At 37.1% G+C, this 19092-nt stretch overlaps 3 protein-coding genes across 7 annotated transcripts; all 3 read right to left on the bottom strand.

Moving 5' to 3' along the window:
* Window positions 1-498: 498 nt before the first annotated feature.
* Window positions 499-2543, bottom strand: LOC113289387 (serpin-ZXA-like). The gene is made up of 2 exons (XM_026538634.1): window positions 2323-2543; window positions 499-2223 (listed from the first exon to the last, which is right to left on the bottom strand). The coding sequence occupies exon 2, from the start codon at window positions 2116-2118 to the stop codon at window positions 1258-1260; it is 861 nt and encodes a 286-aa protein (XP_026394419.1). The 5' UTR covers window positions 2119-2223; window positions 2323-2543; the 3' UTR covers window positions 499-1257.
* A 290-nt stretch (window positions 2544-2833) lies between these two features.
* On the bottom strand, window positions 2834-7778 carry LOC113289386 (mitogen-activated protein kinase kinase kinase 5-like). Of its 5 annotated transcripts, none has more exons than XM_026538632.1 (11): window positions 7072-7778; window positions 6099-6764; window positions 5931-6018; window positions 5740-5802; window positions 5477-5640; window positions 5310-5385; window positions 5066-5125; window positions 4864-4989; window positions 3965-4201; window positions 3747-3850; window positions 2834-3572 (listed from the first exon to the last, which is right to left on the bottom strand). In XM_026538632.1, the coding sequence occupies exons 1-11, from the start codon at window positions 7581-7583 to the stop codon at window positions 3527-3529; spliced, it is 2142 nt and encodes a 713-aa protein (XP_026394417.1). In that variant the 5' UTR covers window positions 7584-7778; the 3' UTR covers window positions 2834-3526. The 5 variants fall into 5 exon arrangements, with proteins under 5 accessions (XP_026394417.1, XP_026394418.1, XP_026394414.1 ...); XM_026538633.1 differs by having other exon boundaries at window positions 3968-4201; XM_026538629.1 differs by having other exon boundaries at window positions 2834-3622; window positions 7072-7777.
* A 9184-nt stretch (window positions 7779-16962) lies between these two features.
* On the bottom strand, window positions 16963-18873 carry LOC113289385 (50S ribosomal protein L25-like). Its single transcript, XM_026538628.1, has 3 exons — window positions 18419-18873; window positions 18198-18330; window positions 16963-17478 (listed from the first exon to the last, which is right to left on the bottom strand). Exons 1-3 carry the CDS (start codon window positions 18800-18802, stop codon window positions 17171-17173), a joined length of 825 nt encoding a protein of 274 aa, XP_026394413.1. The 5' UTR covers window positions 18803-18873; the 3' UTR covers window positions 16963-17170.
* Window positions 18874-19092: the final 219 nt, after the last annotated feature.

Genomic DNA, 19092 nt, shown 5'->3' with positions numbered 1-19092 from the left:
TTACATATTGCTAATAATCATGTCTTTCATGAACGAACAAAGCATATCGAGATTGACTGTCACTTTGTGCGTGACGAAATACTTCGAGGTACTATTCGTCCATCCTATATTCATACTACCTCTCAACTAGCTGATATTCTGACTAAAGCCTTGGGACGTCAGCAGTTTCAAACTCTTCTTCTCAAGATGGGCATTTCGACTCTTCATGCTCCAACTTGAGGGGGGGGTATTGGGTATATTCTTGTATATTTGCATATATTCACTTACTTGTCTTAAGAAGATATTCACCTCTTTTAGAATATCTTTAGAATATTGTTGTAACCCTAACTCCTTTATATAGGAGTCTTTGTTATCAATGAAAACACAATTGAATCATCTTTCTCGTTTTGTTTTTTAAGTTATCTCGTCTTGTCTTAGGTTATAGAAACCTTCACAAAAACAAGAATTTTGTATTTTCACCCTTTTCAATTTATGTTGTTGCTCTTGGTTTATTAACATCTGGGTCAAATGGTGGAACCTTGAAACAATTGTTGGGGTTCCTCAGTTCTCTATCAGAAGGCAAATTGATTCCCATGTCGTCCTTGAAAACTCTTGATGCTAAAAACCTCTCATTTGCCTTTTGATAAAGAACTAGCAGACCGACCTCTCAGAGATGGTAAATGAGAGGACTCAACTATTTGTTTCAGGAGTTCATCACAAGTGTACCGTTGAAGTTGATGAAGCTGCTGCTTCTACTGCTGCCATCGTTATGCAGCAATGTCTCAGACGTCCTGTGGACTTTGTAGCTGATCATCCCTTCGTGATTACTATCAGAGACAATGTAAATGGTGTTGTTTTGTTCATGGGACATGTCCTTAATCCTCTAGGATCTGATGAATGATTAATAGTGTTACCCTTAAGCATGAATTTACTGCGCAATCCATGCATTAAGAAATGTCTCTTAACTGGATCTAGAAACGTTTCTTCAGTCATCTTATGTTTCCTTAAATTTTCCTGTAATCGAACTTGCAGAGTCATGCAGCAAAAAGAAGTTACAGAAAATCTCGTCACATCCGACTCTGAGGTTCTTGATTTTACCTCCGTGACAACAAAATAATGGTAGACTTCTCAAAAGGGAAAAACGGTCGAGGCCAAGTGAATCTTTGTTTCAATACAGATGTAACTAAACTAAGACGGATGAATGTAAATTTGAAAACCTGAAAGTTACTTTTACCGTAGACTAGTGTTCAATCGCCACTGCATGTCATGCTAAAAACCTCACTCGTCCGTCAACAATGGGTTCAAGACATGTCCTGTGAACAACACTACCCCGCTCTTATCGTCTCTGATCAAAAACATGAATGGATGATCCGCTACAAAATCTACAGGTTCTGGGAGATCATCCTCATCCTCAAAATCTATTCCACTCGCCTGTGCCCAATCAATAAATGAAGTAGCAGCGGCAGCTGTAGTACCTCCTTCGTCAACCTCTACAAAACACTTGTGGATGGCTTTGGAAACAAAAACATTTCCTCCAGTACTTCTGTTTCTTTTTTGGGGTCGATCGAGTTCGCTTCCAGTACTTATGATAGTCACCATCTCAGTGAGCTCACTTTTGTCCTGATCGAAAGGCAAAACCACTCCCAGTTCCTTGAGAACTCTTGACGCCTTAAAATCAAATGATATCTTGAACTTGGGGATCCAGAATTCTCCCCTCCGAACTCGTGGTCGGTTTACTAGTGGAAGATGACTATGCAAGAAACCATCTGGGTCTGAACTTACCTTCTCCATCAAATCACCGAGGCCATCTCGGTCATCAGGTAAAATAATATACATAGACAACTGTGTGTCAGGAGCAACATCATCATCATTACTCTTTTCAGCATCCTCCTCATCGCTCTGTTCAGAAAAACTAGTAACATCATCCCCGCCATAATTGGTTTTGTATTGTGTACTGTATGGGAGTTGAAGAACTTTGAACCCTCCGTAACAACAAACATGTTGCATTTCATCGTTAGTCATGAAAGGGACTTGTTGGATTGAGCTTCCGTCAAGAAGATAGAATTCTGAATCTCTTGTTTCAGATATATCAAATGCGTCTTGCCATAATCCTTTAAAGTATAATGCATTCACCAACATAGGAACTGTACATTCATTGATTGAACCAGGCCCAAGGAGATCCTTGATTAATCCATTAGTCTTATTCTCAACCCATTCGTTCACCTCCCCCGCGGCTTCATCTGCCTAAATTTCATGCATATCAGAAGATAGCGGTTAGTTAAAACTGTTGCAGTTAAAAAATTATATAACTAGACGGGATATTGATGTATCTCTTATACATACCTTAGTTTGGAAATCGAGAACCTTAACGTCGGCTTTATAGATTGAACTCGCAGTTTTGCTGAAGGAAGGTTTTAGAGTGTACGATTGATCGATCCAAACACTATTGGCTGAACTCAGTTTAGGTCCTCCTTCCCGTTGTTCATCATTCAGAGTGCTCAGTGAGTCGGTGAATTGAGAGGTAGCAGAGTTAAGTTCCGCAAGAGTTTTGAAAAGGAACTCTAATATCTGCTTTTAGGGTTTCACCTGTTGCACCAGAAGCTAATAAACCTAATGCAGTGAAAATCGAAAACGAAGAGAATACCAAGTTCGTGTCCTTGGACTCGTTTAACCAAAGGTTTTTCGCAAGTTTCGTACTGAGATTGAACCCAGATGATTGGAACTCCATTATTGAATAACTTATGTTATGATGCCGACTTTACTTTATATCAACCCTTGTATATAGTTTGCAAATTTGGACACTGCTTAAAACGGTTCAGAGTAACGGAGAGAAAAATCATCCTAAGTAAGTGCAGAAAAGGAAACAATATTTTTTGATTCATTTGTCCAAGGAAATAGACGAACTCCTAACATCCTGAAGTTTCCTCGAGTAAACCAATACCAAAAGGTACAACCCGTTTTGTGCAACATCTCTGGTGTAACTACAAAGTCTATTCTAACTCTTATCTACAAATTCATTATCTACCCAATCATTTTTGTTGTACATGGAAATGTTAATTATGTCTTTTAGATAACTTGGGAGCAGCTGAAGAAACTTCTTTTCTTCCTTCACATTACGTTCTCAATGCAATGAACTATGCTCTATGACAGACCCAGCTTAAAGTCCCTCTGGACTTGGTTCCGCGCAAGACTCATCCATCAATCAATTGAGATTGGGTGTCATGGGTGAATTTCCTAAATAACCCAACATTGATATTGCAGATGTCAACTGCAACTGACGCGTTGAACTGGCAGTTCTCCATTTACCAAAAGTCGTATTACCAAGTTGTGGATGAATCAAGTGCTGCGTTGCATTATAAGCCTGTCGTAGTTTTGATCAACCCCTCTCAAAAGGGATGTGGAACTTCCACTTTGCGAGTCCATGGATAATGGAAGGGCATAAGGGCGGCTAGTCCCAGGACCCAGATGTACACCATTGACTCCATTAAGAGAAAGTTTCAAAGTGTTATGATTTATGCCGCGATGACTTGCATTCAGAGGAGATGAACTAGGAAGTGTCTCGAGAATAGAACGAGGAGATAGACGGGGTGCCGCTGCGTGGTCGGAAGGTTCAAGATGATGAGATGGTTGACCAGTAGATTCACTGGAGAAAGAAAAAAAGTAACCATTGCATGAATCCCGGATCCGGTAATCATGCATGTAAACCGACCACGTAATATGAGAGTCTAGAACGAACCTAGGGTCTCCACGTAATAGAAGAAACTTACCTATTATTAAATAGCATTTGACCTTTAGAAGAAGTATGTGAAGCTGGAGAGAGTAACAAATTAACTCTATGTTTAGTCAATTCTGTAGCACTATGTGCTCCATCCTGTAAATGTAAGAAAATGGATAACGTCATGAAATAATACAAATCATGGTTCTGCGAAAGCCATTCTTGCTATATGGTAAAAACAAACAGAGGAAAATCAAAGCTGAGACTTACAACCATTCGCATCCCTGAAAAGGCTTGGGCCAAAGGTGGAACTTCTGGCCGATGGGAGTTTGGTGTAACTTCTGAGAGATTGGAGTTTCTCAAAAAACCATGTTCCAATAACACGCTTGCAGATGGCCTCTCTGCAGGATTTCTTCGAAAGCAAAGCTGAAGGAAATCCTTGCCTGCTGGTGATAATGTTTCTGGTATTGGTGGGTTCTCTCTCAAAACCTTAAACAAAGCTGCAGCCTGCATGCATAAAAGCTTTCAGTAATCAACTTAACTTTTTGTGAAGATGGTATAAATTAGATATACATGAAACCTTAAACATGTTTCGTCCTCGAACCCAAAAACACTTCCCATTGCCCTTGAAATAAACTAGTCCTAGCAACAAAAATAAAGATAAACTGATGGTCCCCCCTATAACCAAACGGCAGAGATAATCTCGAGGACTCTTTTGTTAAAAAGATTTCATAGCGGGAAACCAACGGAAGGCAAGAACTAGCTAGCAAAACCCATAGGGCATCAACCCAAAAGAAATGACCGGAAAGCTACCTAAATCGTTATTAACAGAAATCCATCCCATAAACAAAAATGGACTGATAGCTTTCCAACCAATTCCAACTGGTTTAGCAAACACATCTTTAAGAAAAACCATCCCACAAACAAAAATGGCCTGAAAACCCCCCAAAAGGCTTTCCAATCAATTCCAACTGGTTTAGCAAACACATCTTTAAGAAAAAATGGCAGCCTATCATAAATTTAAAATTACAAGTTACAGCTCACAAATTAAGCTCCCAGCATGCATTTCAACCTTTTCTGGGAAATTATTTAACTCGCTGGAAACTTGTGAACATATATAACCATGAAATGTTATTTTTTAGCCATTGCAGCTTAAGCCAAGTTATTACCCTTTCAAACTGACTCCAAGGAGGTTTCCCCTGAAGCATCTCAATAATGGTGCAACCCAAGCTCCAAATATCAACAGCAAGGGCAGCATCACTATTAGAATCATTCTGCAAAGCAGCGTGTATAACCTGCGTGTATATAATCAGTGTTTAGTAATGATTCATCTCTCTGAGATTTTACCAAGACGAGGCAGACATGCAATACCTCTGGAGCCATCCAGTATGGACTACCCTTCATCGAGAGATTAGCTGCGTGCCCATTAAGCTGAACATGAGACAGATTCCATAATTTTCAAATCAAAAACAGAGTAACTGTTTAACTCAACTCACTTTGGAAGACCGAAAGAACAAAACAAAATTTATAAAATGCAAGAACTTAAGCTTCGCATGAGCGGCCAAGAAAAAGATACAGGAAAAAGGTTTCAGGAAAGAAGAAGTTCTAAACTCACGTGTTTTGCCATCCCAAAATCCGCAAGCTTAACAACACCATGAGCATCAACAAGCAAATTTGCCCCTTTAATGTCCCTAAAAGATACAGGAACCAATTTCCTCTCAATCAATATCAAAATAGAAAAGGTTGCTCAGAGAGTTAAATAAATAGTATGAGGAATGTCACCTGTGGACAGTTTTTTTGCTATGTAAGTAAGCCAACCCAGAGAGGATATGACGAGTGAAATTGCGAACAATGTCCTCCGTCATAGCTCCACAATGTTCTTGCACGTATTTATTGATAGATCCAGGATGGACATATTCAAGATATATGTAAAAGTGATCTCCTATCTGCACATTGAAAATAACAGTCTCCGAATTTACACAAACTGCAAATCGTAAATATGGGATCAACGTGAATAAAATGAATAAACAAAAGAAAATCCTCACTGTTTCACTGCCATAATACTGCACGATATTTGGATGCTTCAATTGGCTAAGAACTTTAATCTCCTGCAACAATGAAAAGAATTGTGGGAATCTGCTCGTAATAAAATCAGGTTTTAAAAGTAATAGAACCATCAATTCAGTGGATAGGATGCTGTCTTAAAAAGAACACAACGGACGCAGTAAATATCAACCTGCTCCAATTGATTTAAGCATTCGGCTGATTTGGCATCATCAGGAATTAGGTCAACCTCTTTCATGGCACATAAAGCTCCAGTTATCCTGTGCAGAAGCACACTTTATTATTTTGCAGTTCTACTGAAAAAAGGCAGAAGCAGAAATGTGGGGTTACAACTGCATACCGGTTGGAAGCAACATAAACACTGCCAAATGTACCCCGTCCAATGAGCTTTCCTTTTTGCCATTGATTAGTCATGGATGGTGTCTCGGGTTTAGCTACTATATTTTGAGGAACAGAACTTGTTGACATTGAAGGCATAGCAACTCCTGGAGGAAGGGGCAGGCGGTGACCAGTGACTTGATGACCACTGTTGTCATGCCATGCCGACGACATTGTAGAGTTGCTGTCTAACGATGACTTCTGATGCAGTGGTGATGATGGTCCAGATGGACTTTTCAGATGATTCCATCCGGGACTTCTTGCTCTTGGACTAGGAAGTGGAGAAAGATCGGGACTAGCAAAAATGTTTTCTGGTGAAGCGCGATGAGAATATCCTGGATGAAGGATATCAGCAGCTGCAAATTCTTGGGTTGACCAAGTCTGAAGTCCTTGAGAAGGTATATAAGTTGAGCCAAAATCTCCGGTACTCATTCTTCGAGGACTAAGTACAGGGCTTGATAAGCCACTGGCTGGTGCACTCTTAGCAGGAAAGTTCAACAGGAAGTTATTTTGATCTTTCCCAACATCAATTGGACCTTGAAGAATAACCTTCTTACCACGCCCATTTTGAGATTTAACAGATTGATTGTCACCATGCTCTAGACCCTTGTGATGGTCAGGAAACCTGCTGCAACATATCAATATTCATTCATAAATAAATATAGAATAACTTAGCTTCTAACAATTGATTCATTCGCCCAATCAACACATCTAACAACAAGAAATGAAATAAACCTCCATGCCCTATGTTTTGAGATCTAAACACAAACCAATATAGTTCTTCAACAAGTGCGATGATTCAAACAAATTCTTAATTGTTATTTTGATCATCATATAAACAATCTAAAATTAAAGAAAAAGAACCATTTTTTCTCATTATATCAATGAAACTACACAGAGGGGGTATTCAATGAACATAATTTAAAAATTCTTACCTCCCTATGGCAGAACCAAAATCAATCCCATCCCCAACTCCATCTCCACGCATAGAGTTGTTGTCTCCATCAATAATCTCATCACCTCCCCCATCACCTTTTCTAAAAAATTCTTCTTTAGGAGAAGGAAGAGGTAATCTAGATTCAGAATCACCACGACGAAGAAGAAATGAATTATAATCAGAAGGTAAAGGTAAAGGTTGAGGAACACCAGAAGTAGTATTATTATTATTGTTAGCAGAAGAAGAACCGACAGAAGAAGGTGAAGGAGAAGTAACAGTCCAACTTCCAGATCTAATAAAACGTTGTTGATTATTATCCTCTACATCAATCTCTCTTAAATGTCTGAGTTTACGTTGACGAGTAAGTCTTGGTTGTTGATGAAATCTATTGATACGTTGTTGTTGTTGTTCTGATGTTAATGTGTTGTGATTAATGGAAGAAGAAGATGGTGATGAAGATGAAGATTTGATTGAGGAGGATGAGGATGAACCTTTCTGCCACCAAGGCATTTCAAAGGGTCAGAAAACATGGTAGGTTTAAGTGTTCTGGTTTTAGATTGTCATTATAAACCCTGGTTTTTAGATCTTTCATTTGTTTTTCAGAAAGAGGAGGAGGAGAAAATGGTGGTGATGATAGAGATAGAGAGGAAAATTAACAAAGACAGAAATTACAGGGGAACTAACGAACTTCTTCTTCTTCCACATAAAAATAAATAAAAATGCTCGACAAAAATTAAAAATAATATTCTTTTTCTCCCTCAAAAATCTTGTCCGTTTGCCACGTACGCGGTTTACAAACGACCTGCTTTGTTTCCACCCCACCCAAATGAGTCCTTTTCGTTTTGTTTTTATCTCGATATTTTGATTTATTCGTTTTTACTACGGGTGTAGTGCCACCAAGATGGATTTTTCTTTTTCTAATCCCATTCCAATTCCGGAAGTTTTCATATTATCAGCCAACAACTTTACCAATATATTACACTGACATCTATCTGCAATATTCCGATTTGGCAGGTAAGGCTCGCAAGATGGAATATATCTTTCCTAGTATCGAATTAATTTTCGCGCAATTGGCTTCCGAATCGGCAAAAGATTCTGCAATTAAGCGTTCTCGGACTAGAGAAATACAAAGCAAGTGGCATCCCAGGAAGATGCTACTGGATAACTGAAGTGGTGCCCACAGAAACAAAATCTACATTGTTAGATGACCACAGTGGCTAAGTTGGGACAGTATCGATAGAGAAGCGGGTTATTACAAAATGGTATTAGAACAGATGACGAGTCAACTGTCGAGGATGAGAGGGTACACTGGGCGGATTGGGTCAGGTACTAGTCTCATGAGGGGTAATGAATATTGGCGTGTATATATTCTAGAGCTGAGAACATATCCAATTTAAGGTGGTGGTATTGTAGTACCCCAATTCGGCAGGTAACGTTTGCCGAATGAAATATAAGTAATGATTTTTCCTTTCATAACATCGATATCTTTTCATCACAATTAACTACGGAGACTGTAAAAAGCTCTGCAATTTAGCATGCTCCCATGTGATTAATCCATGGATGGATGACTTCCTGGGAAGTTATTGTTCGATGAACGCAGCGGTGCCCATTGAAAAACTCACACACACTGCCGAATAACGACAGTGGTTAGTTGGAACAATATTGGTGGAGGAGCGGGTCATTATACATGCTAGATGGCCTTCAAATATTAAGTAATTTTATATCGTTAAGGGAAAGTCTCGTGGATATAGAAAATTGGTCAATTTATCTCCACTATTGACTTGCCAAACTAGCAAATTTGTAACCTATCAGGAAGCTGATGTCGGATGATCGCAACAGTACTAGTTGAAAAGACTCACACCGCTGATTTACCGCAGTGGCTGAATGGGGGGACAGTATTGGGGGAGGAGCGGGTCATTAAGTGATTTGGTAAGAGGTTCCACTTCGCTATAGCTTTTAGTTGAAATCCAACTAATATGGTCTTCCGTGTCGCTTAAATTTAGCGAAATCCCTTAGTTACACTTTAAATTTGATCAGATCTAATGCGGGTTGTAGCTAAACGGTATCACACGGAAACTGAGTTTTCATTGAAAAAACTACTTTAAGAAAACTTAGTTTCCGTGTAATTTTCAACAGAAACTTAATTTTCATTTCCTATTATTAATTTTACTCCTAATTTTTCACTTTACTCTTTTATTTTACCAAAACTCCTTTTTTTCCTATTATATCTTTATTTTTTTATGTTAAAAATTGCTTTTCCCATAAATAATATATATCGAAGTCGGTGGAAATAAAATTTGGAGAAAAAAGAAACGGAAACTGAATTTTTGTTTGGAACTATTTACATGGAAACTCAATATATGTGTGAGTAAGATAAGGGATGCCCATCACCCATAGTGAGGTGCACCTCATACGCATTTCACTTAGCTTCAATAAACTATAGCTAAGGAAAATGTGTTATATTGTGCTTGTCATAAGAGCAAATCCTGCGGGATGGCAAATTTATCATTTTCACTCCATTATTGACTTGCCAAACTAGCAAATCTGCTAGTTTGTGGACCGCAACAGAGTTTCTGCCCAGCAATAGAGAGTACACTGGGTCTTGGGATGCAGTTTTGTCATTTTGCAGCACAATTTTTGTCGCACAGTAGTCATCTAGATGCTTTGCATCACGGTCACTGTCACTCAGTGCAATTATCTAACAATTGATAACTATTTGAGGCAACAACTCAACATCAAACTATTCTAATCTCCACTGAGTTTTTTCTAATCTCACAGTAATCTGCTGAAAGATAGCTCAAGCTAAACGTTGTGGTCATAAATTTATTTTAGAAGAATATATACCTATTTGTACAACTTATGTATTATAATTTAAAAAATCACTTCTTTGTGCAAGTCGCCCAAAGTCTCATAGCGTTTGGAAGATCACTCATGAAAAGTTCATTCTAGGGCCTGGAAACCCTGGAGAATGCGTGATCTAATATTGTTGTCGGCTCGTGGTGAGAAAAAAATCGACTTTTTAAACCTAAGAAATTAATTTATGTCGTGATTTTTAACCAAAAGAGCTCCGGTGGTGGACATTGTGCAAAAGCAAAAGAATTTGTTTCGAAGGTTGTTTCGACATCCTTAAGGTGTTGAACATATTCATTCGTTTTTCGTTGGTAGTTGCTCCACAACCTGCATCTCATGAACGCATTATGAGAACAAAATAAATGTTATGTAAAATTTGATGTAGCATAACTATATTATTCCAAATAAAATAAACTTTGATTTACATTCTTTTGAAAACTATTCTTTACCCACCAGCCAAACATGCACTAAAAGCAGCAGTCCACAAGCTACAACTTAATATCAGTAAGAACATAAGCCATATCATAAAGCAAGTCTTGAGAGTTACGGCCTTTAGTTTAATGGTGGAGCTATGGTTCACAAGAAATAAAATGGGTTTTGAAGCAGTTATCCATTCTTTATTATAGACTGAACTCAGTGTTATTCCGCTCACTCATGGTGGTAGTATTAAATTTGAAAACGCGGGGAATACCAAATACACTCAACTTTTCGTTCGACAACCTGTATAGACAAAATTATTCGTATACGCAGGGGATACGCAAGCAGACCAACTGAATGATCCTTGAAAATATGTATATAGAGTTTATATCTCAACCTCTACTAACCAGTATGTATATATACTTAGATTCCGTGAACCTGATTCTTAAGCAGATTACTTGGACGAACTCAAAAATCAATATCCAAGATTAATCTAGTCGTATCTAAATAATCTAATCGGAATTCTTCCAAGTGATTAAACTTGTTATTTATCTTTCAAGATACAAATTCTACAAGAAACAAGTCTCGTAATCGATTATAATTAAGCGGACGTATATAGCTAGATTGAATACATACAAACCTGTGTAAATCCAATTATAAAGATAAACAATATAATGCGGAAAAGGAAAAACACCAGACACCAGAAATTTTGTTAACGAGGAAACCGCAATAACAGAAAAAATCCAGGGACTTCGTCCATGTTGAATACCATACTGTATTAAGCCGCTACAGACGGTAGCCTACTATCAGACTTCGGACTAGAATGTACTTGAGACCGAACCCATCCTTCAAGCGATTCAGTTAAAGTCGCGCTCCTTACGTCTCTTGAACCTTACAAGGATCTATGCACTTGATTCCCTTAGGTGACGTCATTTACATCCTAAGAGTTGCTTCAGGCGAAGTGATGAATTTTGATACAAATCTGCCTCTAACAAATAAGCCTATTTGATTTCAGTTTAGATCAAAGATATGAGCGGTTTTTCAAGTCAACCAGTAAAGACCCAGTGAATGCTTGCAAAAGGTTCAAAAAAAAAAAATCTTGTAACTTACAGACTTTAATGTCCTACACAAAATTGAGTAAAGTGAAGCTTTCGTTGTTTTCAGGGAGTTGGAAAAAGAAGGAAGATCAGCTCCTAGCTATCTTTTAAGATGATGAGTTGAGAACAAAGTGGAGAACGAGTGCGTAACGCGTGGGAATCTGCCAAAGATTTCGGGCAAAAATTCTGAATCAAGCTAGATAGCTCTCTTTGATGAGCCCGCGTAGTGGAAATCAGTTTGCAATAGACAAAGCTAACAAACCTCATAACTCTGAAACTTACGACTCCCGAAGAGAATCACAAATTCTTAACCACCTCTCAATAATAATCTTTGAAAGATCAACTAAGATAGGTCTTTAGATATCTATCTTGAGGAATCACGGAGTCTGTGACGAAGATAACTTTGCGATCACTATCTATCTTGCCTGAAAGAGATTACAAAAACCTCGATAACAGAAAAGAAAGATTAGGATTCATACACTATCAAGGTAAAGATAGTCGGACCTCACGAATTCCCAAAGTGAAGTATTTTAGTCGTAGACCTAATAATGTTTCGCAGAGGCAATGCAGGTCAATAAAGCAAGACTCTAGAATCAAATAAGACACAAAGTGTTAGGAATTGATTTTTCTAGTTGATAGAGCTTCTCTATTTATAATTTTCAAAGACCAGGGTTAGCTTAGAATTTAATATAAGATAACTTGAGAATTAAGCAAACACTTTAGATTTTCAAAATACAATAGAAGAGTATACACATAGGTTCAGTTACGAAACCGTGTATAATGACTGTTCGGTTTGGAAAGTTATCCAAAGAACTAAAAATTATTTGATGTTCATTTAAACACCTAAGAATTTAATCATGATGCCCACAAATAAGTGTTTAAGTGATCAATGAATTCTTAGAAGTGTTTAAGAGAGTTCTAGTTATACTAAACATATAATGAAAATAAGTCTTTAAAAATATACTAAATATAAATTGGGATAGTTGATACAACGGTTCGTGAACCGCAAGGCTTGTTCACTAGTCAGGACGCTACAATTCGTGAATCGGTTTCGCCAACCCTGCTAGACTACCGAGATCAGTTGACCACAGTTCGTGAACTGGGTTCGTCAACTGCTAGCCTATTTATCCAACTTACAAATTCAGTTCACCACGGTTCTCCAACCAGGTTCGTGAACTGTTCCCAACTGAACTTGCGATAACGAACTGGTTTGCCAACCTTCCCGTATTTCTGTAACTCAGATATCGATGGTATGCGAACTGGTTCGCCAACCTACCCTGAGTAAAAATATTACTAAGTTCATATTTTTCTCTTATGATGTTTGAAACATTCCCAAGTGATATAATCATTCGCATGGGAAATTTTCAATTGATCCACAAATTAATTCATAGAACTAATATTGTTAAGGACCGTTTAACTTCTTATTTGCTAAATCATATTTCAAGATTTTTCACAAGACAATATTTACTCGAAACTTCTTCTTTATAACTCTACTAGAAGTCATACGACATAATCTCAATAGATAGAATGATGGTATAGTTAGTAAAATAGAATGGTTCAGTCTTCATATACCTGATACACAAGTTCTCTAAATGTTTTTGTTGATCTTCAGTCTTCAACGGTGATCTCTGATACTCAACTACAATTCTAACCTAGCCGGAGACTTGACTTAGTAGACTAGAAATCAAGATATAGTTTTGATCACCTAACATTGACAACGAGTTTGAGATAGCAAAAATTGTGGGTTCAACCGAACAATACTCTAACAAAATTAAAGGGATTAGTGTGAAACTCTACTTATGACTTAGAGGTGTTGAAGTTCTTTTCTATTGGATGCCGAGGTTTTATAGAGTTGAATGTAGTGAAATGTGTCTTTAAATTGCCAAATCCAAATATCATTCTTATATGTTGTGATAGTACCTTCAGAGGGAACGTTGAAAATCCTGGTTATATTTCCATTGTCAAAAGCTGTTGTGGGGAGGTTATATGTGATAAATGTGGAGGATTGAGACTGGCTTCCAATTTTATTGGTGGGATTATTGCAGTGATCAAAGCATTATCAATGGGTGATTACAAACAATAATAGGTGTTTGTTGCTTTCTGAAATTGTATAGATAATACAAGCAAGATGGTATAAGATTATTGGTATGATTTCCTTTCTAAAATTCAGACATGGTTACAGAGAGATAAACTTTGCAGCAAATAAGTTGACAAAGAAAGGAGATGGTGTAGACAAAGGTCATATGCTTAACTTTTACTTGAAACCTTCTTTTGATAAGGTAAAATCGTCCTCTGAGAAATATTTCGAATTATGTTAATTGAGTTTGTATCTATTTATTTCAGTGGTTTTGCTGGCTTTAAGCTTGTAGTGTTTGTTTTTGGTTGTAAGTTTGGATAGTCATTTTGGTAATATTTTTTAATGATTTAGCAAACAAAAAAAAAAAATAGCACTTGATTTTGCAATCCAAAATTCCAACGGAAAAAAACTTTTTCGTTGTAATCTGTAATTAGTTTTTAAATAAAAGTGAACATCTGAATAACTATTTAAGTTCTCTTGGCTTTTTTAATAAAAAAAAAGATAAACTCTCAATTGGGTAGAAAATCCTAACTTCCAAGAACTATTAGGGTGAAGAATTATTACCACACAGAATCTATCCTATCTGAAAGATGCTACAAGGACTCTGGATTTATACCCCTATTTTTTACACCCCTACGTGGCAGCTAAATCCTAGATTCCATCTCATCCAACCCCACCAGGAAAATAGAGGGTCGTGTTTTAAAGAATAAGCCAATCAAATTTTGACACACAGTGGTGTCAAAATTTTGGGGTATGAGTCCCTTAAGCATTTTCATCCTATCTATGTCACTTTTCAGTACACCAATTAACTATCTAAAAGGAAGCTTTCCTTTTCTCTAAAGTCAATAATACTTCTTTTTACATGATACTAGCTCACATAATACTGGCTAGTTTATCTGTCAGCAGCCATAGACTGGGTTTACAAATGGACATGAGTATTCCAAAATCGCTTAATCAAAGATAGTAACAGGTTAACAGCCTGCTTGTGCTTATATTGTCAACCCTCTAATGTTCACACTGCTAGATCATCTTAATTTGCATGTGAGTTCCAAATAAATGACTCATTCAATTCATAGAGTAGTGATGCTTAGTTACTTAATTATCAATTAAACTAGTATTACTAAAAGTTGGATAAAATTTCAACTAAAAAAAGGCTTGGTACTGCTTTAAAACATGGGGATATTGCTTTCCAATCTGGACTTCCTCAAGGTTTAAGTATATAAAATTTAATTATGAACGAATGTGGTCCCTCAAATAGAGTTGTCTAATACACACTCCAGTGTCATTATGCAACAAACCGTGTACAACTCTTGGATTACGTGATGCAATGGTAAGCCTGTTGTCATTCAATCATAATGTAAACAGGATAAGAGAGAATTAAAATAGCCATAGCAATTAGTTTAGGCCTATAGACTAATTCAGCCATTTCACAGATAAGCAATCCCATTAACAACAAGTTGCATGTTTTAGCTCTTGAAGTACTTGTTTGTTTTGCCTGTGTTTCTATATATACAGTGGTAAAATCATATATAAGGATATTACTAGTAATCAGAACTCGAAACTCGTCAGCATCGAATTCTTTATCGATTGAAAACACTAAGCCTTTGTTTCATGTGATGAGATGATTGGAATATGATTTTATCTTTTGTTTGACATAAAAATAATTTTGAGTAAAACACACATCTCATTTCCTGAGAATCACATTTCAGAAATTGCATAGGTCTTTTCCTAATCAATCTTCTTCTTGATAAGTCCTCCTTACACTGTTATTCTTACGTTATATATATACATTTTGCATGGAACTTCGTTTTAGGTTTTGTCCACTGGTCTCCTTTCCTTATGAGGCCATGATTGTTTATTTTATAAGTTAAACATCTGACTTCCAAGACAGACATACACTCTAATCCAACTTGAAGAGTTAAAAAGATTTTCGTGTCCAAGTCAATTTTTAATCTAACTCAAATTTTATCTACCCTATAGTTGAAAGTTGAAACCCACAAAGACAAATACTTTTAATAGCTTAACAGTCAACTGCACCCTTTGACAAATTAGGATTCTTTGGTTTGTTTATTTTTGTATTATTAGATGGAGTGGATGGGACATGTGCCGTGAACAATGGGACAGACAGTGGTAAAAGAATACGAAATATCATCAACATTAGTTCAATGTTTTGAGTCTGCATTACATCCTCCAGGGAGAAAAAAAATGCTTTGATCAATTTTAACCAGTAGTAGTTTAATGAAGGTGGAGCTGCTCAAACGTAGACATTGAAGAAGGAAGTTGCCGTACACACAGTCCTGCTTTTGCAGTCAACAAGGGACCCAAACTCGTACGGTACTCACCTTGTCCACTAAATTCTCAAGCCCACAAATTGGATTAAAGAGTCTATGGAGGAGATGACTTTGGATTGAAACTACTACCAACTTTGAAATGGTCAAATTCAAAACAAAAACTAGACAGCAAAAGCATGTGTGAAAACTGAAAAACATGATTCATCAAACCTTTGTAAAGAATAATATGTTAGGTAAAACAAGTCTAATGCAAGATGGTTTTGTCAAAGTCTCTATATCATTATTTTTTCTTTCCAGCTAATTAGTGATAAAATACTAACTCTGTGTCGAACAAAGGAATTGCCAACAACTACTGCTTCCTAATTGGTTATGAATCAATTAGTCAGAAACTGGTGCTAAGCTGAATTGAGTGTGCCTAGTAGTTTTCTTGCTTTAGAAGTTCTTTCAAGGTTAAAAGAAAAGGACAAGCTTCCTTTAAAGGTTTCATGGAAGTCTGAATGAGGGGAACACAAGAGACATTAGTTTTTGAATGTTGGTATTGCTTTTGGAATCTGGATCAAGTCTGAATTGTTCAAAGGGGTTGTATTTTTCTTAATTTCTGTAACCAAACTCAACCGAGTGAGAAATAGAGAGAAAGTCAGCCTAGTGACAAGTGCTTGATTACTGCTTCAACATCATATGTGTATTAGTGGAAAAGCCGAAACACTATATGTTGCCCAAATACTTGGTCCAGAATCTACCTGAGGACCCTAACGCAGAACACTGCCGATATGTGTACACGGTTCTTATCAGCAATATTAGTTACCTAGTGATTACATGTACACTGCTTACAGGTTCTTACCAACAATTCCATACTACCATCTCTCACTTGATCATCAATAACCATATCAACAAGAAACTAATGGCTTCACATGACTTATCTGCATTATAAGTTGGATACAAGTTTTGGTAATCCTAGTCAAAGAATATTATATAAAATCTAGTAAGCTTTATCACTAGGTGTATTACAGAATGCAGTCACTGGGTTTCAAAGTTTTATCTAGAATGGCATGACAAACATCTATAAGAATAAGGAGTACAGACTACAGAGAAGTTTGTGTGTGCTGATATTACAAGCCACAACTAAAGCGGAGACAGTCCATTTTAAAGATGACGGATAAAAAGATGCAGAATGAAAGTATGGATAGTCAACCAAAAGGAAAAAAAGAACATTATAGGTGCTCAGAAAATTCAGCCATGCTAACTTATACTTTTATGTTTGAACAAGGAGACCAACAACCCCCAAATATATATTGAAGAAAAGAGTTCTACTTACTAGTTAAGGATGATAGAGATGCCTACGTTGACTGCAAAATTCAGCATTCTCTAGATTACTGCAGGATCTGCCTCTTTCAACCCAGTTGTTTCCTGTTTCAACTTCTTCGCTTCCTTTTTCAACTTGTTTGCGTCCATTTTCAACTTGTTTGCTTCCATTTTCGTGGCTGAAATGACCTTACATATGGGCAAGTTCTCCATCTTAGTCAAAACCTTCAACGACGGACTAACACCGATATCCTTCAAGTGAAGTTTGTCTCCGATATCTAGCTTGCTTATGTCCACTTCAATTTTTGGAGGAATGAGCTCAGCTGCACATTCACATCTAAGATGAGTCTCTAGTCTTTGCAGATGTCCTCCTGTTTCCATGAAACAAAAAAAGAGTGACAGTGATTGGTCAAAATGAGAAGAGACAATACCTAAAGAGTGCTAACAAAAACGAGAGTTTTACAGTAGACTGAGATCATCATAGGTAAAGGAAGTTAACAGTTCTCTCATAAATCAGTAGCAGAGAATATATAGTCGCACTACACAAAACACACCCCTTTGGTTTGCATAACATACCATGGATATCAAGGGGATATGTAGGTGATACAATCATACAACACGACTCAGTGCTGATAACATATGCTGTTTTTTAAACTCAAAAGCTAACCAGACGATGCTAGGAAGCATTAAATTTGCTGCTCATACATTTATATCTAACCATGCTCAACTCCTAGTAAAGAAGTTGCAAATGGTAACCTGTAATTCAACTCGACACAGTAAAACAATGTATCACCAACATGGTAGTAGGTGATGTTTAAGTCGAGCAGTCAATACACCAAGAGAACGTATCACTGGCCCTAATTCTCTCCATGCCCCAATAAATCACACAAATTGTGCACACCGCAATGATTAATACAAACATTATCATTATTAGAGAATTAGACTAAATTCACGATTAGCAATTTGGTACAATCCACATTTAGAAATGAAGGCCATTTCTACAAATATGTGTATAATCTTCAATATCCTTCATGCATTTTGACAAACACAATATGTTCATATATTGAAACATATAAATCAAAAGACTAACCTTTCTTAAGTCCAGGGGAAATGTCCTCTCCTTTGAAAACAAGAGGAATATTAACCCTAAAACCCTTAACTCCATCTTCTGCCCACAGCAATACTAAATTCAAGATTCTCCCAGTCTCAGGATCCCTATGAACCTGTAAGTAAACACCATTATATAAACCCTAATCAAAACCCTCAAAATAAAAAAATAAAAAATTATAAGGACAAACAGAAAAACATTACCTTGATGGGTAGAACTGTTCCAGAATCAAGAGTATGAGAAGACCCAGAACCAGCACGAATCTGAAGCTTAAAACGAGTAGAACAAAAGAATGGAAGCTCAACAGTTTCGAGAATTGATTTGATTTGTTTTCTCTCAGTAGTCAATAGTAGTTTCTTTGAAACGGGTTTGTTTGGATCACTCTGATCTTTAGCAAATACTACTGTTGGTATTCTTCCTTGCGCTCTATCTTTTGCTGCTATTTTGTTTCCTGTATATTCTCTTGGTACTGCTTCTATTGTATGATACAAAGTAGAAAAATACCTAGATGATGCCAATGTTTCCCCCCTGTAAATCCCAACATTCATCAATTTCTTAACCCCGCCACTCCATAATCGATTACCCATTTCTCTATATCTCTCTCTCTGTCTCAACTCTCAATCGATCTCTCAGCCCTCTGGGATTCAGATGCTGGAAAGAGTTGAGCAGTCCAAAAATGAAACCCAGAAAATGATAATGGCACCCACAAGATTTAGCCTTTCTGGGATGGCTAAACTCACTCATATGCCATGCCAAGTGGCCTGGCAAATTGGAAGCGCCGCTATGGTGAAATCGTTAAGCGATGGAGTATCTATCGAACGGTGGAGACTATACCGTTGTTGCTAGCGGTCGAGTATCAACCGCTTGTGGTTAGTCA

This window comes from Papaver somniferum, chromosome 6 (assembly GCF_003573695.1).
Source record: "Papaver somniferum cultivar HN1 chromosome 6, ASM357369v1, whole genome shotgun sequence".
In the NCBI taxonomy this organism is placed as follows: domain Eukaryota; kingdom Viridiplantae; phylum Streptophyta; class Magnoliopsida; order Ranunculales; family Papaveraceae; genus Papaver; species Papaver somniferum.
The sequence above is the reverse complement of the archived record's forward strand: the minus strand, read 5'-3'. Positions and strand labels throughout refer to the sequence as shown.

What these genes read in the sequence shown, in the direction of transcription:
- LOC113289387 (XM_026538634.1), bottom strand. Translation starts at nt 2,118, where the DNA reads ATGTTGGTGAATGCATTATACTTTAAAGGATTATGGCAAGACGCATTT.
- LOC113289386 (XM_026538629.1), bottom strand. Translation starts at nt 7,583, where the DNA reads ATGCCTTGGTGGCAGAAAGGTTCATCCTCATCCTCCTCAATCAAATCT. An exon ending in AGTATTATGGCAGTGAAACA is followed by an intron (nt 5,641 to 5,739) that starts GTGAGGATTTTC and finishes TTCAATGTGCAG; the next exon opens with ATAGGAGATCACTTTTACAT. An exon ending in CTTGGAGTCAGTTTGAAAGG is followed by an intron (nt 4,202 to 4,863) that starts GTAATAACTTGG and finishes TTATGCATGCAG; the next exon opens with GCTGCAGCTTTGTTTAAGGT.
- LOC113289385 (XM_026538628.1), bottom strand. Translation starts at nt 18,802, where the DNA reads ATGGGTAATCGATTATGGAGTGGCGGGGTTAAGAAATTGATGAATGTT. An exon ending in GAACAGTTCTACCCATCAAG is followed by an intron (nt 18,331 to 18,418) that starts GTAATGTTTTTC and finishes GTTTACTTACAG; the next exon opens with GTTCATAGGGATCCTGAGAC. An exon ending in TTCCCCTGGACTTAAGAAAG is followed by an intron (nt 17,479 to 18,197) that starts GTTAGTCTTTTG and finishes TCATGGAAACAG; the next exon opens with GAGGACATCTGCAAAGACTA.